Here is a 19,416-nt window from a genome sequence, read left to right as displayed (position 1 = left end):
GGGTATTTTTTAATTAACTTGTTTCAAATTACACATTCAAACTTCATATTCTGAGAAAGCAGCATCATGAAGTGTGCATTAACGTTCTGAAGTCATCATGCTGAATAACTTGGCTTCTTGGAAAAAAGTAACATTTTAATATAAATACTACTTAAAAGTGAGAATTTTCAATTATGTGTGTATATGTACACAAAATATAAACAATAATGGTGAAACATCACCTTCTTTGAGTATTTAAATGTGATGCAGTGTTTCTAAATCAGCAAAAACTGACTTGCCTGTCTTCCTGTTTAAGTGAATTTCACTATTTTGCCCTTGGAATTTACAGGCAAATATACTTCAGTGAGTTTCAGTAACTTTTATGGACATAAAGATTTTGTGTGAATGCAACTATAGGATAAAAGTATTATTTCTGTAGTGCAGTATTGCATCTAAGTGTTATAATACGTGAGTAGCAATAGGGTATTCTAAATTTACAGAAGCCTGTGTTTGATTTCTGCCATCATGTACTGATCTTGATCATAGCATAAAAGTGTACATTAAGCATATAAAGCTTTGTTTTCTTCAGAAGAAACACAAGAGTCTCTTTCATCTCATACTGGAATAATGCTTATTTATTTAATTTTTAGGTTGGTAACATTCTGAGAATCTGCTTTCAGATGAATTGCTCTCAGGATGTCTACATAACTATACCTTGAAACATGCTTTTTTGGGAATATGGGCATTCATCAAGACATCAACTTGCTACAAGAGATCTGTCAGTGATTCTTTGCCATCATAATAACTAATAAAATAGGGCAATAACTAAAAAGAAGGAGGACTAATTTTATTCTTGCTGCAAAGCCAACTCCAGTGTTAATTCTCAGTGTTGCAAGAAGCAGAGTCTCTCTCAGGTCTTACCAACCAGCTCACTGTGGCTGAGTAGCTGTTCTCTTCATGTTTAACATAAATAGCAGAGCACTTCATCATAGCCCTTGGAATTTTTTTAATCCCCTCAATGACCTACTCATATATTTGCCTTTTTGTGGTCTCACTGATAGTGGAAGAAAAAAGGATGTAGGGGTATGGTGTTTTTTCAGGGCTTGAGGTAGAAGCTGCTAGGGTGGAAGAGAGGTGCTGTGCTGAGAGAGGGTGAGCCTTGCTCTGGATAGCCCCGGGGCCCCTTGGTCAAAAAAAAAGTAGCCTGGGAATGCTGAGGGGTCTGGTGGGACACCTGGGTGTGTAGGGCAGGGCTGGAAAGGCACTGTGTTAGTTTTGGAAATAAGAGATGGGCTTGGGAAGGAGCAGGAGAGAAAGAAGCAAAACAAAGCTCTGTTACCTCTTAAATAATCTCACTTCTGTTGAAAAACCAGAGCCCTCCACATTTGATTACGTTGGAAGAATAGATGGCTTTTGTGATAGATCAGAGAGCCTGTGTAAAAGACACATGTTTTCCAGATTATGCTCTATTTTTCTAAAATTTCAGATCAAAAATACTGTTGTTCACATTTGCCACTACATCACAAAATATGAGTCTAAAGTTGTCCAGCATGGTGGATTTGCCATTGATGCATGTCTCATTTGAAATGCTGTGTTAATTCTGGTAGTTATGAAGGCATTTTGTCAATCTAGTTTTATTCATTTAAACCTACTGGCTATTGATTTCATATTTTTAGTAGGATTTTAGTATTTACATATGGTTAATTATTTAAATTGAATCATAATTGGAAAATAAGTTCTCCACAATTATTTAATAAAACGCAAAATTAATTCTTTTAATTAGGATTACTGTTGGTGATGTTCATTGCCCCTTAAAACCATAATCCTAAATTATTATTTTATAATACTGTCCTATATGCCTGATTTTCTAATACCTTTGCCCTTTGCTATGTAGAAAACTTCCACAGCAGGTATGTTCTTTTTTTTTTTTTTTTTTTTCCTCTTCCCTGGCTATATCATCTTCAACTTTTTTTCCTTGTCTTGGGTTGTTTGAATTTCATCTTGCACTTTTAAATGTCTTTTCCTTCTTTATGGTGGGAGGGGAAAAAAAGAAGAGGTAGAAGCTACATTTTCATTGCTTTTGGAGCTAAATCTAATGACAGCTGTACCGACAATTTTCTTCTGTGTTTACATGCAGCCAGGAGCTATGGGCGGAGAAGAGGTAAAAGTATTTACTAAATGTTTTGTTTGCTGAATAGTGGGAGAAATAAATATTTAATTTTCTTGTGATAAGATGATGCTACCAATTTTAACATTATTTAGTTGATCAGTTGCTTCATATAAATCAATCTCATGTTCTTCCCTTGCAAAACAGCTCCCTTTTAACAGCGTCTTAAAGCAGTGATGATCCTGAGGTGATAACTTCAAGTGTGCTGCTATTACTAGAGAACTGGAGGATGACTGAATATAAAGACTCTCATGACACATATTTGTGACTTGAAATGCATAGTGTTCCAAAAAAAGATCAGGTTTGGGTTTATTTGGTGTTTGTTTGTTTTGTAGAAGTGCAATGTTTAACTGCTGCATTGAACATTAAAAAATTACTTTTTTTCTTACATGAAACAGCTTTTGCTGAATATTAGACTTCATTGCATTGAATTGCCTCAGCTAGAACATGTGAATACCAATACTAGTAACTGTTCTCAGCAGCAAATATTGATAATAGTTTTGGAAATATACAGTATTTGAGCACATTTTAACAGTATTTCATCATAGATAACCCTTAAAACAAAAACAAACTGAAAATAGTTTATAAATGTATAGTGCTGCATATCAGTTTTTTCTGAGAGATGAGCAAACAAAGACAGTAGGAAGTCCAATAGATGTATTGAGCAAGCCAGTAATGCAGCTCATATTTATCTCCTGTGCTGTAGCTTGCCCAGACTACTGAGAAAATAACAGTGAAAATAGCACCTTTTAACAATTATGTTTAGGCAATGCCATCTGCATGGGGGAACTTTAGCATTAGACTTAATTTTATCTTCCTTTCCATAAAATTCTCTGCCAGCTATGCAGGTGACATTGCCTCCTTTTCCACACGTAGAATTGACATCACATTTGTGAAGAACCTTAGAGACAGATGTATCCATCACACAGACCAGTGGTGTCTAAGGGCTTGTCATTTGTATGGATTGAGGTGGTAGGCTGCACAGGCCATACTAACACAGTTTGTAATAAAGAATTTACTCTGATTTTGTTCCAAGCTGACTTATTTTACTGTTTATTTGATGGCTAAATCTGAAACAAAATATTCAAATTTTCCTCACAAACTTACCTTCCTATTTTTCCCCACCTGCAGAGATCAGGCTACTGTTAACAGATGTTGAAAGCATTCTAACACTTAGACTTTTTCAGTGCTTTCATGGTACTGAAACAAATTGGGAAGTATGTGGAGTGTACAGTAAGGTATACTCCCTGTGCACGTGAACACTGTTTAATTTTATTTTAAGATTGTGGCAGGTGTTTCCAGATTGATCAAATGGCACCGAGGTAGGAATCAGTAGAATACTATAAATTACTTGCAACTTGTGTTTAGTTGTAGAAGCAAAATACAGTAATGCAGAAATAATTGTAATTAATGTAATTTAGGCTGTTTTATACAAATTTTAGTGAAGGCAAAACAGGACAAACAAGTTCTGAATGTGCTGGCTTTTCAGATTTTTTTTTCTCACTACCAAGAAGCACGTTTCTTTCCACAAGACTTGTTTCCTGTGTGAAATGCAGATTTTTCCATACTAACAAGTAGATTTGTGTGTGTGTGTCTTGTCATTAATGTTAGGGATTTTTACTTGCCTTGTTCATATTGCGGTCTGTGATGTTCATACTTTATCATTACCTTGACTTTTATAACATTGGTGTTGAGCTTTCTCAAGTGTGAAATTCTACAACTGTCTGTTAAAAAATGTTTTGGTTATAAAATATTCTCATATATCCCTCTATACTATTGCTTTTCCCATTTGCATTGGGATAATATGCAGAGTAACCACAGAAAAGTCTGTGCAGGGAGTCATTTTATGTTTGTTATACTTGGATATTTTAATTAGTGTTTTATTCTGTCACTGTGACTAAACATCTTCAGTGAGAAGAGGTTTTGTCAGACATTTCTTGAGGCTTGCCATAACTCTCAGTTCTCTACTCAATCCTCTGTTTCCTTTGAGAAAAGAGATGAGCATTTCTTTGTAGGTATCATGTTTAGAGCTGTGGACTCATGTTCTTGGTACCTTGTTTTTTAACTTTTACAACCAGTTTTTCAAGTACAGATGTAAGCACTGCTTTGGGAAATCAGCCCAAACTATTTTGCTATGCTGACAACTCAGAGATACCCAGAGAGGGGTACAGGAGTATGTTACAAAAAAAGTGCATTTAGTGATGCTTTCCTGTAATGTTCTCCCAGAAATTTGCCCCAGGGGGTCTCTTGAAGTGATGTTTTAATATTTATTGCATTAGATTGCATTTTTCTCCTGTTCTTACTCATTCCCTTTTCTAAGCCTACATAAATATTTCAACATCCCAAAAAGTCTGTAGTAAGGGTTTCCAAAGTTTGCCTTGCTTTCAGCCTTGGCATGTACTGATTGTGTTCAATGCAGTTTATTTTTCTCTTACTGGAGAAGACTGTGAACAGTCATTCCCTATTCCCTTGTCTGTATGCTTTCCATTATTTTAAATGTATTCTTCTTACATTTACCTCTATACTTGACTTGGCTATAAACTTACAGAACATCATTTGCATTTATGTAAGGTGAGTGCAGTGCTTGTACACTGCCAAGCTTCTGGCATGGTGCTTAGAGGCGATACCCTGCTTTCTAAGTTGCTGAGACTTTTTATGATTTCCTTCAGAACTGTCTCCTCTGCAGATCTCAGTTGAACACCTTGTTATTAATTTGATGTGTCATCTTCCACTAACGGCTCATGTTTGTTGTTTGGTTACTTTTTTGCAAGAAGGTAGGTTGATAGGCAGGAATTAAAAGATGATTTTTCTCTTCAGTAATGTCAGTCTCTGAGATATTTTCAGATTTCCTGCTTTTCAGTGAGTGTTCTGATTTGATATTTTTACACAGTTGTAGTATTCGTAATTATTTTTTCTCTCATTCAAAATGTTCTTTTATGTTGAAGTGAATGTGTTTATACATGTGTATGACCTGTTTGTCCATTAATGGAGTATTCACCAAAAGTCTGTTTTATGCTCTAAACCCACCTTTTCTGGCAAAATAATTCTACTTTGAAAGGTAGCATCTCTACATCCTTCTCTGGTTGTGGCATTTTCCCTGGTTTTTTATGTTGATTTTTTTTTTTTTTATGTTGATGCATGGTAGGATTTTTGCTTCAGTGGATTTTTGTGTCTGTGATCTCTGACACTGTTTAACATTCAACATGTTAGTTTTAATCAACACTTTTCTGGTGCCTGATGTTTGTAAAAAAAATCAGGCTGGTGTTGTCTGTCAGTGAGAACATCTTTCCTGACTTCATTAGCTCATCTTCCATACACAGGATTACTGTTTCTTTTTGTAATCTGTCCTTTGCTACTGGAGACAATTACAGATATTTTTAGTGTATATGTTTTTCTGACTGCTGTCCCTCTGTCTTGATTTTTCTCCTTGTCCCTGTTTTTATTTCCCTCACTTCTCTGTGCTGTTAATAACAGTATGGTATTAGTCCTTAGGTCTTGCTATGACAATTTCGTGTGATCCATTATCTTTGAATTTAATTATACACACTTAGAAAAGTATAAATATATTTATAGTTGTAATCAACCCCCTATAAACTATTTGTATCAATTAATTATAATTCCATCTCAGGGAGCAATTCTCCATGGTATGAGGGAACAAGTAGCCTTTTCAGAGTTGAGGTGTGGTTCCTATTTATACATCTCTTTGTATTGCAGGATGTATTTTTCAACTTGGGTATAGGGAACTGTTAAATTCCAAAGCTGGCAAGTGTTGCTTATGTGCAGTCTTTGAATATATTTTTATCTTCCTTCTTTAATAAATCTGTTCTTAAGATAATATGTGTATACTTTGTTAGTAATAGCAACAAGTTAATTGAATCATATGGTTACAATTTCTTTACTTTTCATTAACAAACTGAGTAGCAGCCATGTGTGTTGATGTTCAGTCATTACTGAAAGGATGTTTTAACTCTGAGTAGCAAAGAGGCTGACAGGCTGTTCTAGCTAACAATGTTTTCCTTCAAGTGCAAGTTCTTTGTGGTTTATTTAACAAGATTTTTTTCTTGTTCACTAAGTTTCTTCACTTTGTTTTAATATCTGCAATCCAAAGCTTTTCCATGTTTATTTTGCTTTTGCCCCCCTACTCAGCATGGGCCTGTCTTCCGTGGAGGTGGAAGTGCTGCAGCCCTTATTATCATTTCTTGTTATACAGCACTCAAAGGACTGTCCTGCTCTGCAGTGCAGTGGCTTGAGGGATCTTGAGATCATTCCTTCAGGATCTGTTATGGAAGGTGTAAATCTCTAAGAACCAGTTTGAAATGTAAATCTTGCAAAGGTTATTTCTATAGCTATGACACATAATCTCATCAGATAACTTGTTTTTCATTTCTGTGCATTAGGAAGGGTTTGTTTTAAAGCTAAATTAGGTTTATTGTCTTGTAAGGGCAACACACTCTTGGAAAAATAGAAACAATACTAATGAACATGAATTGGACAACTGGACCACCTAGCTGGGTCCTTTAATGCAAGTTCTGTTAAAGTAAAACAGTAAAAGGAAAAGATTTTTACTGAAGTACTTAATTCTTCCAGAAACAGTGTTAACTATGGATCCTACAAAATCTGTTCCAGGTCGGTCTTCACTCTTTCCTTTTGAAGATGGCTTCCTAGATGACAGTCATGGTGATCAGTCGTTGTCCTCGGGTCTCAGCTCTCCGACACGCTGTCAAAATGGGGAAAGAGTGGAACGCTATTCTAGAAAGGTGTTTGTTGGAGGTCTTCCTCCTGACATTGATGAAGGTACTGTGAATCACTTGCATTGCTGAAATGTGGAAATTTGCTTTTAGATAATTACTGTTAAAAAGGTTAGATTTTCATAGAAGCAGATGAATTTTCCTAGGTGTGTCTCTTGTAGTGCTTGTGGTGTTACTTAGAACAAACACACACTACCCCCTTCAACACCTGAGAATTTACTTGGTGTTCTTGTGAACTGCAGATCAAAAGAGATGGAGGCAGAATTGGCTGCATAGCAGGTCTTCTGATCTGCATGTCTTCCCACGACTGTCAAGTGGGAAGGCTGAAAAAGGGAACTCAGTGGGTACTGTCTCTCCTCTATAGTCTTTTCCTATTCTTGGATGTGGTTGACTTTAAGGACTTTCTTAATTCAGTCCCTACCAAAATACCATGAGCTTTAAATGATCAGCTCTCATACCCAGCATGTATGCAGAGTTCAGATGATAAATACCAGGGTAATAATATGTTTACAAAGTAATAACCTGCTTAGCAAGGATGGACAGAGTTTTTCTCAATCATTGCCTGCTCTACTTGTGTGTGCCCCCACAAACCCTTACTCCCAAACTAAAATCATGACAGGCTTTTGGTGTATTTTTCATAGCTGGAATATAGCTGGAATCCCCCACTGTCTAGCTTCAATGGGCATACACAGGGAATTTGAGGATGCCTTACGATGAAAAGAGGGAGATCTCTAATTTACTAATCTGAAGTCTAAACTGTGTGCAGTTTTAATGAAGAAATAGTATGAGTTGCCAGTCTGTGTTTACAAACACCTCAAATTGCAGTTCCCATGTCACACCAAGAGCTGCAGAGTTGTACAGGGTCTGGAGGGTAATCTGGATTTGCAGCTGTAAGAAGCAGCAGCCCAGCAGGGACGACTGATGTGAACATTGCTGGGTCACTCAGAATTAAAATACATGCCCTGTCCTGTGAGGAATTAACATGGTGACCTGGAGCTGTCACCCTCTTTGCTGTGAGATCTCCTTCAGCTCTTCAGGTACACAACATGTGTGTTCTGTCTCCAGATGCTTGAAAAATCTGGTGTGCAATTCATGGGGTCAGAGACCTGGACACATCTCAGTGTTTCAGCAATCCAGAAACTGGAAAACCCCACTGCCTTTTTTCCTCATGGCCTGTTACTCTGATCTACCTAACATCACATTAGACACAATTTTGAACTAATTCTTTCTTTAAAGTACATGTGAAAATGTATTGAGAAAATAAGATTTTTTTCAAAACCAATTTGGAATACTTTTTTCTGAAGGATTTACATGTAAAACAAAATTGTCCTCTAGGATAGCTTGTGTTGTGTGTTACATGGTAGTTCCAAATTGATGCTTAAAAAGTGAAGAAAAAATGTGGTAATTTGAGACAGATTTCCTGAGGGGCCTGAGGAAGGTGAAATGCCCACAGTGGCATGACCTGCTGCAGCCTCTTTCTAGGGCAGGCTGCAAGGAGCAGCCGTGCTGACATGGAGCTCCTCTGTCAGTCCCATGTGGCTGCATCTGACCCTGCTTTGTGGCTATAATTAGAACTAGACCGCAGCTGAAGCATATTCACTTCTGATAGATCATGTTTGCATTTAATCCTGCTGCAGGCTTCCACTGCTGGAATGTAAAATCACTTTTTTAAGCAGCCATATAAAGCACAGAGATGAAAGAATATTTAGGCATCCTCTATGGATGTTATTGCAGTTCTCACTGTTCTTGTTTTGTTTTGTTTTTTAATAAACAAAAAGGGGTTTTTTTTACCTTGCCACTGTCAGTTTTTACGTTCTCTCTAAGGTGCCTCATTTGCTTTTTTGTAGATGAGATCACTGCCAGCTTTCGTAGGTTTGGACCTCTTGTGGTGGACTGGCCTCACAAAGCTGAAAGCAAGTCATATTTTCCACCTAAAGGTAATTAGTTTAAAATACACTTGAGAAGGGTGTTCTGGTAAAAGGAAACTACATCTGCCATGTGGTAATCCACCACAAAGCAAAACTTTGGCTCTTCATGGTGAATTTTCTATCTTTCATCAAGCACATTTTCAGCCATTGTCACGATAGGGAAAAAAGTTCACAGTTTGGTTATTGAAATGTGCTCCTCTGTGTGTACTTCTTCAGCATACCTTGAAGCCTTGAAGTATGCCTTAATTTGTACCAGCAGGTAGATGCAAGTTGCAAAAGTTTCCTAGTTGATTCTCTTGTGGCTTGCACATTGCAAAAGCCATGGGAGCAAGAGCTGGGAGTCACCCAGACTGGGTCACTGAGTTGGGTGCCCAGTGTTTTGCAGGAAGCAGCTCCAGCCTGTGCTGTGACCCAGCAGCCGTGATCCTGCTTGGAGGCGCGAGCTCCGTGCCAGGGCTGCCCAGGCACTGGAGCACAGAGCGGGCACAGGGGGTGGGCCAGAGTGTCTGCAGGTGGGCAACCTCTTACCAGTCAGCACAATGTTATGCAGACCTGTGTGGGTTGAGAAAGAACAGGTTATTGGAGATCTGCTGGGGAGGGTTACTTGACTAAATCAAACTGCTCTTACCGTACCCTGGTCTCCGATTTTGTGCAAAACATTCAACTCTCTCCCACATGTGCCTCCTGCATATAATTCCGGAGTTCACTCATGATCTGAAACAGTAGCAGCAAGTTGTACACAAAATTTCTGGTCTATATGCAAAGATTTTAATTTCTCATTGATCCTGGAAACTCTTTAATTGTTCATTAAGGCCACTGATTATTTTGGCAGACCAGTGGGCTTTTCAGTCAGTGAACTAGCTAATCCTGCAATATTTTGATAAATATATTTTGACTGTAAAAGTGCACAAATAAAAGCCAACTTAATTTATTTGGCAGCTCAGTTGCTGGAGGCAAGATAACACTGATGAATACTTGACCTGTGAACAGTATTTGGGAGACTTAAAATCAGAAGAGAAACTCATACATGCTTCCTCTTTCCTGTTCCATTCTCACCACTCAGCTTTGCTGTCAGCAGTTATGCAACATCTGTTCTTGAATTTAAAAACAAATCAAAAAGCCCCCAAACCAGCAAAACAACACCCCAAACCTCAACCCCCTGCAATATTCCTAAGGTCAGTTGGTAAAATACATGCTTTTCCCTTTTTATGTTATTTTGAAAGATCTTTGGGGTCTTTCTGACTAGGGAATTCTAATTGTGCCTTCGCTTAAAAGTTTTTTTTTAAAAAAAGGTAGAAAAGGCAGGTTCTCCTTATCCTAATTATCTCTTAGCTTTTTCTACTTGATTTCCCTTTTTTTATTTTTTGTCTCATTAATTCAGTAAGTAACTATTTGTTGAATTAATATAGGACTTTCAGTTTTGATTTTGTTCTGTATCTGACTGTGGACTAGTTATGCCTTGACAAACTTGCAAAATGTTTTTGAGTAAGTTCTATTTTAGCAGAAGACAAGGGAATGCAGCCTCACTTCTATTTTTGTCATGATTCTAATATAGGAAACAGCTTTCAAAGCCCCTGCCAGTTGCCCTGAACGTCTGTCTGAAAGTGCTAAACAACAGTCAATCCCAACTGTTCCAGATTTATTTATATCTGACTTCTTAGTTATCAGTCAGGGCTGCAGCATCAGACATCCTGCATGCCTGGCTCTGACATTCACTTACAGTCATGGTAAGCTCCATAGGTCAAATATACTTGGTTTACTATGATCCCATACAGACAGCACCTACACAGAAGACAGAATATTATTTCCAGGAGTCAAAGGGTAAAGTTTGAATGTCTTCTAATTTTTTCACAGCTTTTTGATCTTTTTATTTTTGATAAAGAGTACTTAATTTTCATCAGTTTCAGAAGTACTACAATGAACTTTCTCCAATGCTGGTTTTGATCATAAGTTCCTTTAGACCTAAAATTTAAGTTGGTGGGCTTTGGTTTTGGGTTTTTTTGTTTGTTTATTTTACTACTTTATTTTAAGCTGTTTTGGTGCATTATTGGACATTATTTTTTTGGACATTATTATTTTTCCTTAAAAATGCAAAAAGAGCTATTTGAAATTATGCTTGGTACAAAATTCGGTGAGACTTATTCAGATGTCAAGTACTCAAGAATTCAAATGTTTCCTCCCTTCATTTTTATGGATGTTGATGTCTTCCATGTTGCATTGCTAGTCTGTAAATTCTCTGACATTTTGAATATGAGTCTTTCAAATGGAAAACATGTCCAGAAAAACAAGGGACAAATGAAATTATAGAGGGGAGAATGAGCTGGGATTTGTATGCTAGTTATCTTGAAAGAAAACAAGAAAAATGAATTGTTGGAATGCAGTGGGGACGATGCAGAGGCTATTCACACATGGATAAAGCCTGACCTTCAAGGCTTCTCCCACCTCTTTGAATGTGCCCCAGAGGCAGTAAAATTGAGCCCTGCTCTTTCTGAACATGTGTCATCACCTCCAGAAGGACTTCAGTGTCCTTTTGATGGATGGCCTTTTCCATTACTGGACGGTCAGACCATTGGGCAGTATCTGGTCTTTCAGCAAGGTTCAGGAATTTTGGTCTGTTTGCTTTGATGAGTGTTCACTGAGAGGTTTGGGGTAGACAACATCAGTAGGTGATGCCATGGGTCAGCACAGTCAGTGAAGTTTTATGCAGGAGCTGCTTCACATCATGGTTTTCTGTCTTCAGTTACATCCAGGTGATGCAACATCCCCTGCCATCCTGAGTGAATCAATACAGATTTCCAGTATCTGCTTGTTGATATAATTTATTGAATTTTGGGATGTTTTCTATGATGGTGCAATATATGAATTCCCCTGTAGTTGCCCTGTATTGGGAGCATTCTGTTGATATTAGGGCTAGGAAGAGAAGGCTGCAGAAACAATTAGCCATGGCTAATCTGATCAAGCATGAAATCTGAAAGATTAAAATGTTGCTTACAGTCTAGTGACCTCCACCACCACCCACCAGCCTTCCTTTAAAGCCTGAGGGCTTTATCTGGTTAGTTTAGTGAGCGAGTCAGTCCATAGATACGCAGTCAATTCCAGCAAGCCTTATTAGCTAATTTATTAGTTGGTGGGCTTGATTAGCTTAGCTTCAGTGGCTGTCATTGTGAGCTATCACTGGGACCAGTTGGAGTCCAGAAACAATCCTGCAGCACTGAGCTTCAACAAAGTTTTCCTGGGTTTTCATCCGGAGCAGAATGGTGTCACCACAGGTCTGCTTAGACACATTACCTCAGATTTAGTTGTGGGCCTGCTGGACATAAATGTTTGTGTGTGAAATGGTGCTGAGCTGGGATCTCCAGCATGGCGAGTAACACTGGGCTTATCCCAGTGTGGGCTCAGCAGTGCCATTTTGGGCCTTGGGGGATGGCACAGCAGCACAGATGTATCTGCAGCATATTCCTCATGCACATCACTGCTATCTGTATTACCCAGGTTTTCCTGTTTTCCCAGATATTCTAGGGGTTTGTTACCCTTACTGAATCATGCCTGGCATCACAGAATACACTCATCATGTGTTCGTGAAAGCAGTCTGGCTTTGTCTGCGTTTGAGTTTTGGACATTGTAACAACAAACCCAAAATCGTTCTGTAGATCAAGCACACCTTACCTTACCTTGGTTGCCAGTGAGTTCAATATTTAGATTGCTGAGAGAACAGGGACACTCTTGTCACTGAAAGTGAATATTGTGCACTTGGGCAAGAGAAACTGCCAACAGCTGACAATGTGTGCAAGAGGCTCCTATTTCTAGTTCTGAGCATCTGCATTGTTGCCTTAACATTTCTTTTTACCTCTCCTGTGCATTGTAAAGCTTAGCACCATGTTTTCATGTTTGTGTCATGCATGAGGTTGGTTTTAATGCTTTGCCTCTGAATAAGGCTAATTCCTTCCTGTTGCCTGAGAAGTCTTTGGATTACAGATCCTTTGGCATCTGCTTGGATATGTTACTAACCGAACTGGCAAAATTGTAAATGCCATGTGTTGGTCTTGGGTAAGCAGATGCCCAGTTCATAATGTGTTTACTTGGCTTTCACCCCAGAGTTTGGGAATTAAATGTGGTTTGTGGTTAAGTATCTTTTGAGTACCTATGAGACACTGAGAAATAAAAATATATATTAAAGGATGCTATCTAAAGTAGTTGCACGTTACCATGTCACAGTCTATTTATCTCTGGCAAAATCCAGATAATTCATGTTTTATTTAAATAAAAATTGATGGGGTTTTCACTTATTTCCTGGTGTGCTGAGTTAAGCAATGCTTATGCTAACTACAGTACTTCTTTTCTTTCCTTTTTTTTTTTTAATTAAACAGATGGTGCCAACTGTTTCAAAAACATTTTTTCAGTTGTTTTTTCTTTAACAGATTGCTAGCTTTAAAGCAACTTTTAAAAAACTCTTTAGTGGTTTTTCCTTTTGGTAACTTTGATTTTTCGAGTAGGAACTGCACCATGTGTTTTAAAATACCAAAAATTATGAAAAAATTCACCTTTTTTCGATTTAGACACACTGATGTTTGGATAGAGATGAGAATTAGAGTTAGAAAATGAAGCATGGCAGAGCTTGAAGGTAGGATGGGTTTGAAATGGTAGGAATGCTTCGGCTCTACAGTTGATTTAGATGTGTGATGCAGTAGTCTGGGCCTTTTGTGTTTTCCCTGTTCTTCAGTTTGTTATCCTGTTATCTGATAAAATTAAACACATTTGTTCCTACTGCTTCATACAGAACTCTAGGGTGAGGGAGATCTCATGAAAAACAAAACAGTGTAAGTGAAGTTGCACAAAGTAATGTGAAATTATTGTCATGCTTTAATTTAAAAACAACTGGTGGAACAGACAGTGTGAGCCTCTGTGATTCTCTCCAAAGTGCTGTTTAGATGGGAACAGTGTTGTTGTAGTCTTTTGACTGATCTTGATTTCATGGATCAGGACCATTTCCATGGTTAATTCCATTGCCGCTGCAGTGGCAGTTGTAATTTCTGCCGGAGGAACAAGAGTGAACAGTTGCAAGGAGAAAGTATGGAGTCATAATTCTGATATCACTAGTTCTATTCACAAGAAGGTATCTGGTTTGTCCAAGTACAGCAGTCTTTTCTAGAAAACTGCCTGCTTTGGCTAAACTGATCATATATGATACCACCACAATCCACCATAAAATGCTGAGCCTATTTTTGTATTTAAAAAACTGAAGTCAGAGATCGTCCTGTTTGTTAGACTGGAAACTGATATTCCCTATCCAGAATTGCATTGTATGGCAAAGAGTGATTCTGGGAGGGTTTTTAGATGTTGTTTATGTATGTTCCAGCACATATCTGCAGTGTCAGTCCTTTAGCCACTGACATCGGAGGCCGTGTCTGTAATTTGTAGTCCCTGTGTCTTCCCACAGTAGGGAATCAATGCAAGTCACAAAATGTGTGGTGGCAAAATGCACTCATGTGCTCTTCTGTAGCTGTGTGACTTTAGCTTGGTTTTGCAGAGAATTTTCTTTGAGGTTTTTGGTGACTTTTGTTTGAGCCTCCCTTTTTTGAGCTCTTAACACTGTTTTCTGTCTTAAACATTCCTAAGTGTTTAAGGATTCTTGGTGGTGTACTGATAATGACAATTTTTAAGTGTCTGTCTTTAAAACTGCTGTGCCAGGTATCTAAAAGCATTCAAGGAGCTTGCTTCATGTAAGAGAATTTCTGTCTCTAAAACTATGCCATTTGCAACTTCTTCTCTAGGGGAAAACAAGAATCTGGTGAGGCAAAATACCCAAGTACTTTTGAGCCATCCAAACCTAGGCAGAACAAATCTGATTCTGAAGTAGCATTGCAGGATTATTCTCTCCCAGTTTTCATGTTGCTTTCAACAGATCCTGCTTTCTTTCAGAATTGCTAGGTTGCTGTAGAAGAAACGCAGTTTTAGTAAGCATTTGACCCTCTTTCAATAATTTGAACATATTTAAGTACATAAAAAGCTTTCCATGTTTATTTGTAGAGGCAGCCAGACCACTTCTGTCAAATGGAAGGAGTTGAATATTTGTCTTAGTCTCATTAACCTCTCCTATAAAACCCAAGTAGATTTTACTGTGAGTTGTACATCTCACCCCTCCCCAATACTATTTTTATTAAATGTCACCTTTTCTTTTGTTTTATCAATAGAAATATATGCATTGATCTGTAAGTATATGGGCTTCAGGATAAAAGCTGACCTTTGAATAGCACTGTTGAGGACTTAATATTATTTTGTGCTTTGTAGTAGTTTGTGCTATCTTGTTTTGCTAATAATTTATGAAGCACCAAATTATCCTTTCAAGTCATTGAAATATGTTGAAGGGATTTGAAATATGTTGAAGTGGTTGTTGCAGGTGGTGGTGCAGAGACAGATTCTGCACTAGGACTGCAGCATATTCATTGTTCTGATGGTCACCTAAAAAGTAAGTTGTTCCCTACTCCCACCCCCAATCAGTTGTAATTATTTAATGCATTAAAAATTTGTGCTCTCTTTGTGAAGTCCTACAGGCATTATATTTATAAAATTACGTATTTGGTTCATAGGATCACTTCAGTGATTGTACCCCCAAAATAATGATATAGTAATCTAAAATTGGTGCAAGATCCTTGGAATACACACATCATAAATTTATCAAAGGTAATACCCCTAATTATACTTGTGTCCTCCCAAATCAGTGGTTAGGACTAGCAGTGTGAGTATTTCAGGTGCTGGATATGCTGTGGGTGCCTCTGCCCAAAGCAGTGCATTTGCCTCTCTCTGGTCTCAGAAGCTTGGAGCAGCTCAGAGCTGGTGTTTCCCTCAGCTGTCTCAGTGCTGTGCTTGGCAGGTTGAATCTACTTGGTACCATGCAAATCCTACCTGGTTTTGGGACCTACAGTGTATCTTGACTACTGATTACACCAAGAGTGTAACCAGTAGTGGAGGCTGGCCAGTTTCATTAACAAAGGTAGACACATAATTTTTTAGAGGATTTGGCAAGTCTGGTTTGTTTGGTTTTGTTTTTTTAATGTGCTATTCTGATCTCCCAGGGACATACATACTCTTACTCACCAGAAGTGGTTTTGGGTTTTCTTTGGTTTTGAGAGGAATGCATTGTTTAACATAATCCAGTTTTGGAAAAAAATACTTCTGTTATTAAGGAGGGTTTTTCAAGGTGCATCTTTTTCTTATAGTCAACAAAGACAAGAAATTTGAACAAACCAGAACCTGAAAACAATCCATATGTGAGTGAACTTTCAAACCAGTTATTAGCAGCACCACAGCAGCAAATGACAAATTGATTACTTGATTAAAAGAAAGGAAGTCAAAGCTTAGTGATGAAGCTCTGCATTCTGACTTCAGAAATGTTTTACAGCTCACAGGAGAGTTGCAATCATACAAAAATCAGAAAATACATTACTAGCTTCATCTGTGCAAATGACACGGGGTGTCTTCTTTTTGATTGAAGTACCTTACTTCGAAGCTCTTGACAACAGTCCCAAATATTTTGTGTATCACAGCCCTAGTAAGTGCTGTTTACTTTCTACTCTAAAAAGAAATGTTAAGAAAAACATATAATTTAAAGTGAAAACTATTTTTATTTTAAAACAATATCAATATCAAATATAATTTAAATATCAAATCTAATTTAAAATATTTGAAATCCAGCTAGCTTGGATTTTTGGACCGGTGCTTTCTTCCTCTGAAAATTTATTTTACCTCATGCTGATACTGTGCTTGAAATAGAAGCTGGAATCAAGCAGTGCATTTATATTCCTGTAGAATTTTTCCATGTTAATGTTGGTTGGAGTAGGACTGGAATATGGTTTTTTTTTGCAAAGAAGAGTAACAGGTTTTGTTCAAACTTGGAAATGGATCTCTCTTGAGCCATCTGTTCAGAGTAAAAGCAGCAGCAGACCTGACTCCCTCCAGATGATGACCATGAGCTGCTCTGCCCAGAGCAGTCACCGTGGCATATCGCCCTTGAAAATCAAAATATAAAAAACTCAGTTCTGGATTTAGTTGGGTTTTGTTATATTTATGAGTGTGAATGCTTGTTTTTTTTCATGCTGCTGATTCAGCAAACTTCACAAAGATAGCTTCCACCTCATCAAATATTTAGTCTTTGTCATATGAAATTCATGTGACTACTCAACTACAGTAATCAAATTGTATGTTAGAGCCTTTCTTTTATGTTTTTATACCCTTTAATTCTGATTTATAGCTGCTATAGATCATGTTGCAGTCTGAAGTTGAAAATGGCTGTGACCTTTGAAAGAGGAGACAACACTATAAATTTGCTGTTGCAATGTTTTATACTACTGTAGAAGTAAAATGCCTATTGAAGAGAGGCTTTAGTATGCCTGTAGAACATTCTTCTGGTTAAAAAACCACCAAAAAATCCAAGTAATTTATTTCAGTCTTTTCTTTTTTTAATACAGGTGGGTGGGCTTATTTTGACTGCAGGACAAACTGAGATGGCATATGTATACTGTTCTTTTGGGGCTTTTTTTACCCATAAGTGGTGAAAGTAAAGTAATGATGGCTAGAAAATCCTTTCTGCTTCTTGACATGTTTTGGAACTGAAAAGACTTTACAGATCTTTAGCTGTATGTATTTACTACAGCACTATAGAAGTATTGTCCTTTGGACTGAGCAAACATTGGGGCACTTCTCCCATGTCCCACAAATAATGCGTGTCCAGAAATGAGAGGTTCTGTGGGTGGATTTGGTTTTCCCTTCCACTGAAATTGATGATGTGGAGAAAAATGTGCCATAATATATATGACAAAACAGAAGGTTTCTGTTTTCTCTCTTATTCGTGATATGGTAAAATCATTATTAGTAAGGGTTAAGTGTTGGTTTCAGTTCTTTTGGTTCTCATGATGTGGGCTATTTAGTGCTATGACTGGAATTCTGAAGACATGCACTTAATTTTACAGAAGCTACTGATACAGAACTCCAGTTTTCATTCAGCTCTTCTCTATGATCCATTCCATTGCTGACTTCCATTTGACATGTATGCTTCATTTTATTGCTATTAAGATTCAGCATCCAATTATTTTTCAGTATAACTGAGGATAAGGAGTTAAATCCTTTAATTAAAATCAAACAAGCCCTTCCCCAGTACCTGTCTGTAATGTGGCATATGAGGAATTTCCTACATATCACACCAGCCAGGCTTAGTCTGGTATTCAAGAAAAACATGTAAAAATGTAAATGTGCAGAAGTAGAAGAGTCACTGTAAGATTCTAGACTGTTCCTATTTCTTATACACCTTTGTTTTTTAGAGAAAAGAGTCAGCTGACAGGGTCAAACACTGCCATATAAAATTAGACTGAATAAAAGAAATTAATCTTTGCAGCCCTGACTAATACATAATTTCACTCTTCTGCAGTAGCTAAGTGAGATTACAGCCTTTTCTATTTTGAGATTTCTTAAGTATTTAAAGCCTTTGAAGTTTTTTGAAAATGCAGTCATGTCACTGCCATTTTGAAAGGAAAGTCTGCACTTTTCTAACACCTTGGATTTTTATTTTTCAAAAATAAGTTTAATTTTTAATAGTAGTTTCATCTTTGGATTTAGAAATGTGCTTTATTAATGTTCAAAGCATCTTCTAATAAGATTACTAAGGTGACTTTGAGCAATGACCCTTGTCATCACATTAACTGATTTAGAAATTTGGTTCACACCAAATGTTTCTAAATGTTCCTTTCTTGTGGGCTTTTAAAATAACTTTATTCTAAAAGTTCTAGTAAATACAACCATAATTCAGTTTAAAACTCTTTTTAAAAATCTAGTTAAAAAAAGAAAGTGAAATATATATTTCATGGAAAAGGTTGTCTATTTAAATCTTCTTTGAGGCAGCCATCTCAACTGTCTAAAAATAATCCTAAAGAAATGAGACTAGAACATTAATTTTCTTAGCCATTTAACTCCATCCTTTTTTTTTTTACATAATATGAGGTAGATTTATATATTGAAATACTTTTTATAAGAAATCTGAGGTCGATGCTAGATTTTATTGTAATCCTGAAGCTTATGAAAACATCAGAAAAGACACTGTCTAAATGGATGAAAGATGTGCTTCGAAGGTAGTTCAGCTTGTTTCAAAAGTGGTCCTTCCCTTTAGCAGATGAAATCAGTGCATGTGACTGATACCCACAGCCTTAAAGGCTCTTCTGACTTGCTATGCAGAATGTAAAGAGAAAATTCTTGTCTTCATTCTCTTAATTCTGCCACCCAGCCTCAGTGTTATAAAGCTGAAAACATGTGACCCTTAGATTATTATTCCTCTATCTGATTTTGCAAGTGGAATGAATTTTGGGAAGTGTGGATTTCAGATCAAATACATATGAAATCAAATAGATAATATGCAGACACGTGACATGGATATTCAAATACTCTTTGACCTTATTATAGCTCTTCATTACAGTATTTCACTTTGCTTGAAAAGAGACCAGATTCTAAGAACCAGAAATAGGTTAATCCTTCCCTGTTGGCTATATAACATTTGCACGCCAAAATGCTGGCTTTGTACCAGAAGATTCAGCTCATGGTTGATTCATTT

At 37.3% G+C, this 19,416-nt stretch overlaps 1 protein-coding gene across 4 annotated transcripts in view; it reads left to right on the top strand.

The window, feature by feature from the left end:
- CPEB3 (cytoplasmic polyadenylation element binding protein 3) overlaps positions 1 to 19,416 on the top strand; it is a 68,429-nt gene that overhangs the window by 37,450 nt on the left and 11,563 nt on the right. For 2 of the 4 annotated variants that reach the window (XM_062496211.1, XM_062496215.1), the window contains 3 exons: positions 2,117 to 2,140; positions 6,773 to 6,940; positions 8,742 to 8,831. In XM_062496211.1, the coding sequence (XP_062352195.1) occupies positions 2,117 to 2,140; positions 6,773 to 6,940; positions 8,742 to 8,831 (282 nt within the window). The remainder of the gene's footprint in view (positions 1 to 2,116; positions 2,141 to 6,772; positions 6,941 to 8,741; positions 8,832 to 19,416) is intronic. The other 2 variants (XM_062496213.1, XM_062496212.1) reach the window with 2 other exon arrangements.

Source organism: Cinclus cinclus, chromosome 7 (genome assembly GCF_963662255.1).
Source record: "Cinclus cinclus chromosome 7, bCinCin1.1, whole genome shotgun sequence".
In the NCBI taxonomy this organism is placed as follows: domain Eukaryota; kingdom Metazoa; phylum Chordata; class Aves; order Passeriformes; family Cinclidae; genus Cinclus; species Cinclus cinclus.
The sequence above is the reverse complement of the archived record's forward strand: the minus strand, read 5'-3'. Positions and strand labels throughout refer to the sequence as shown.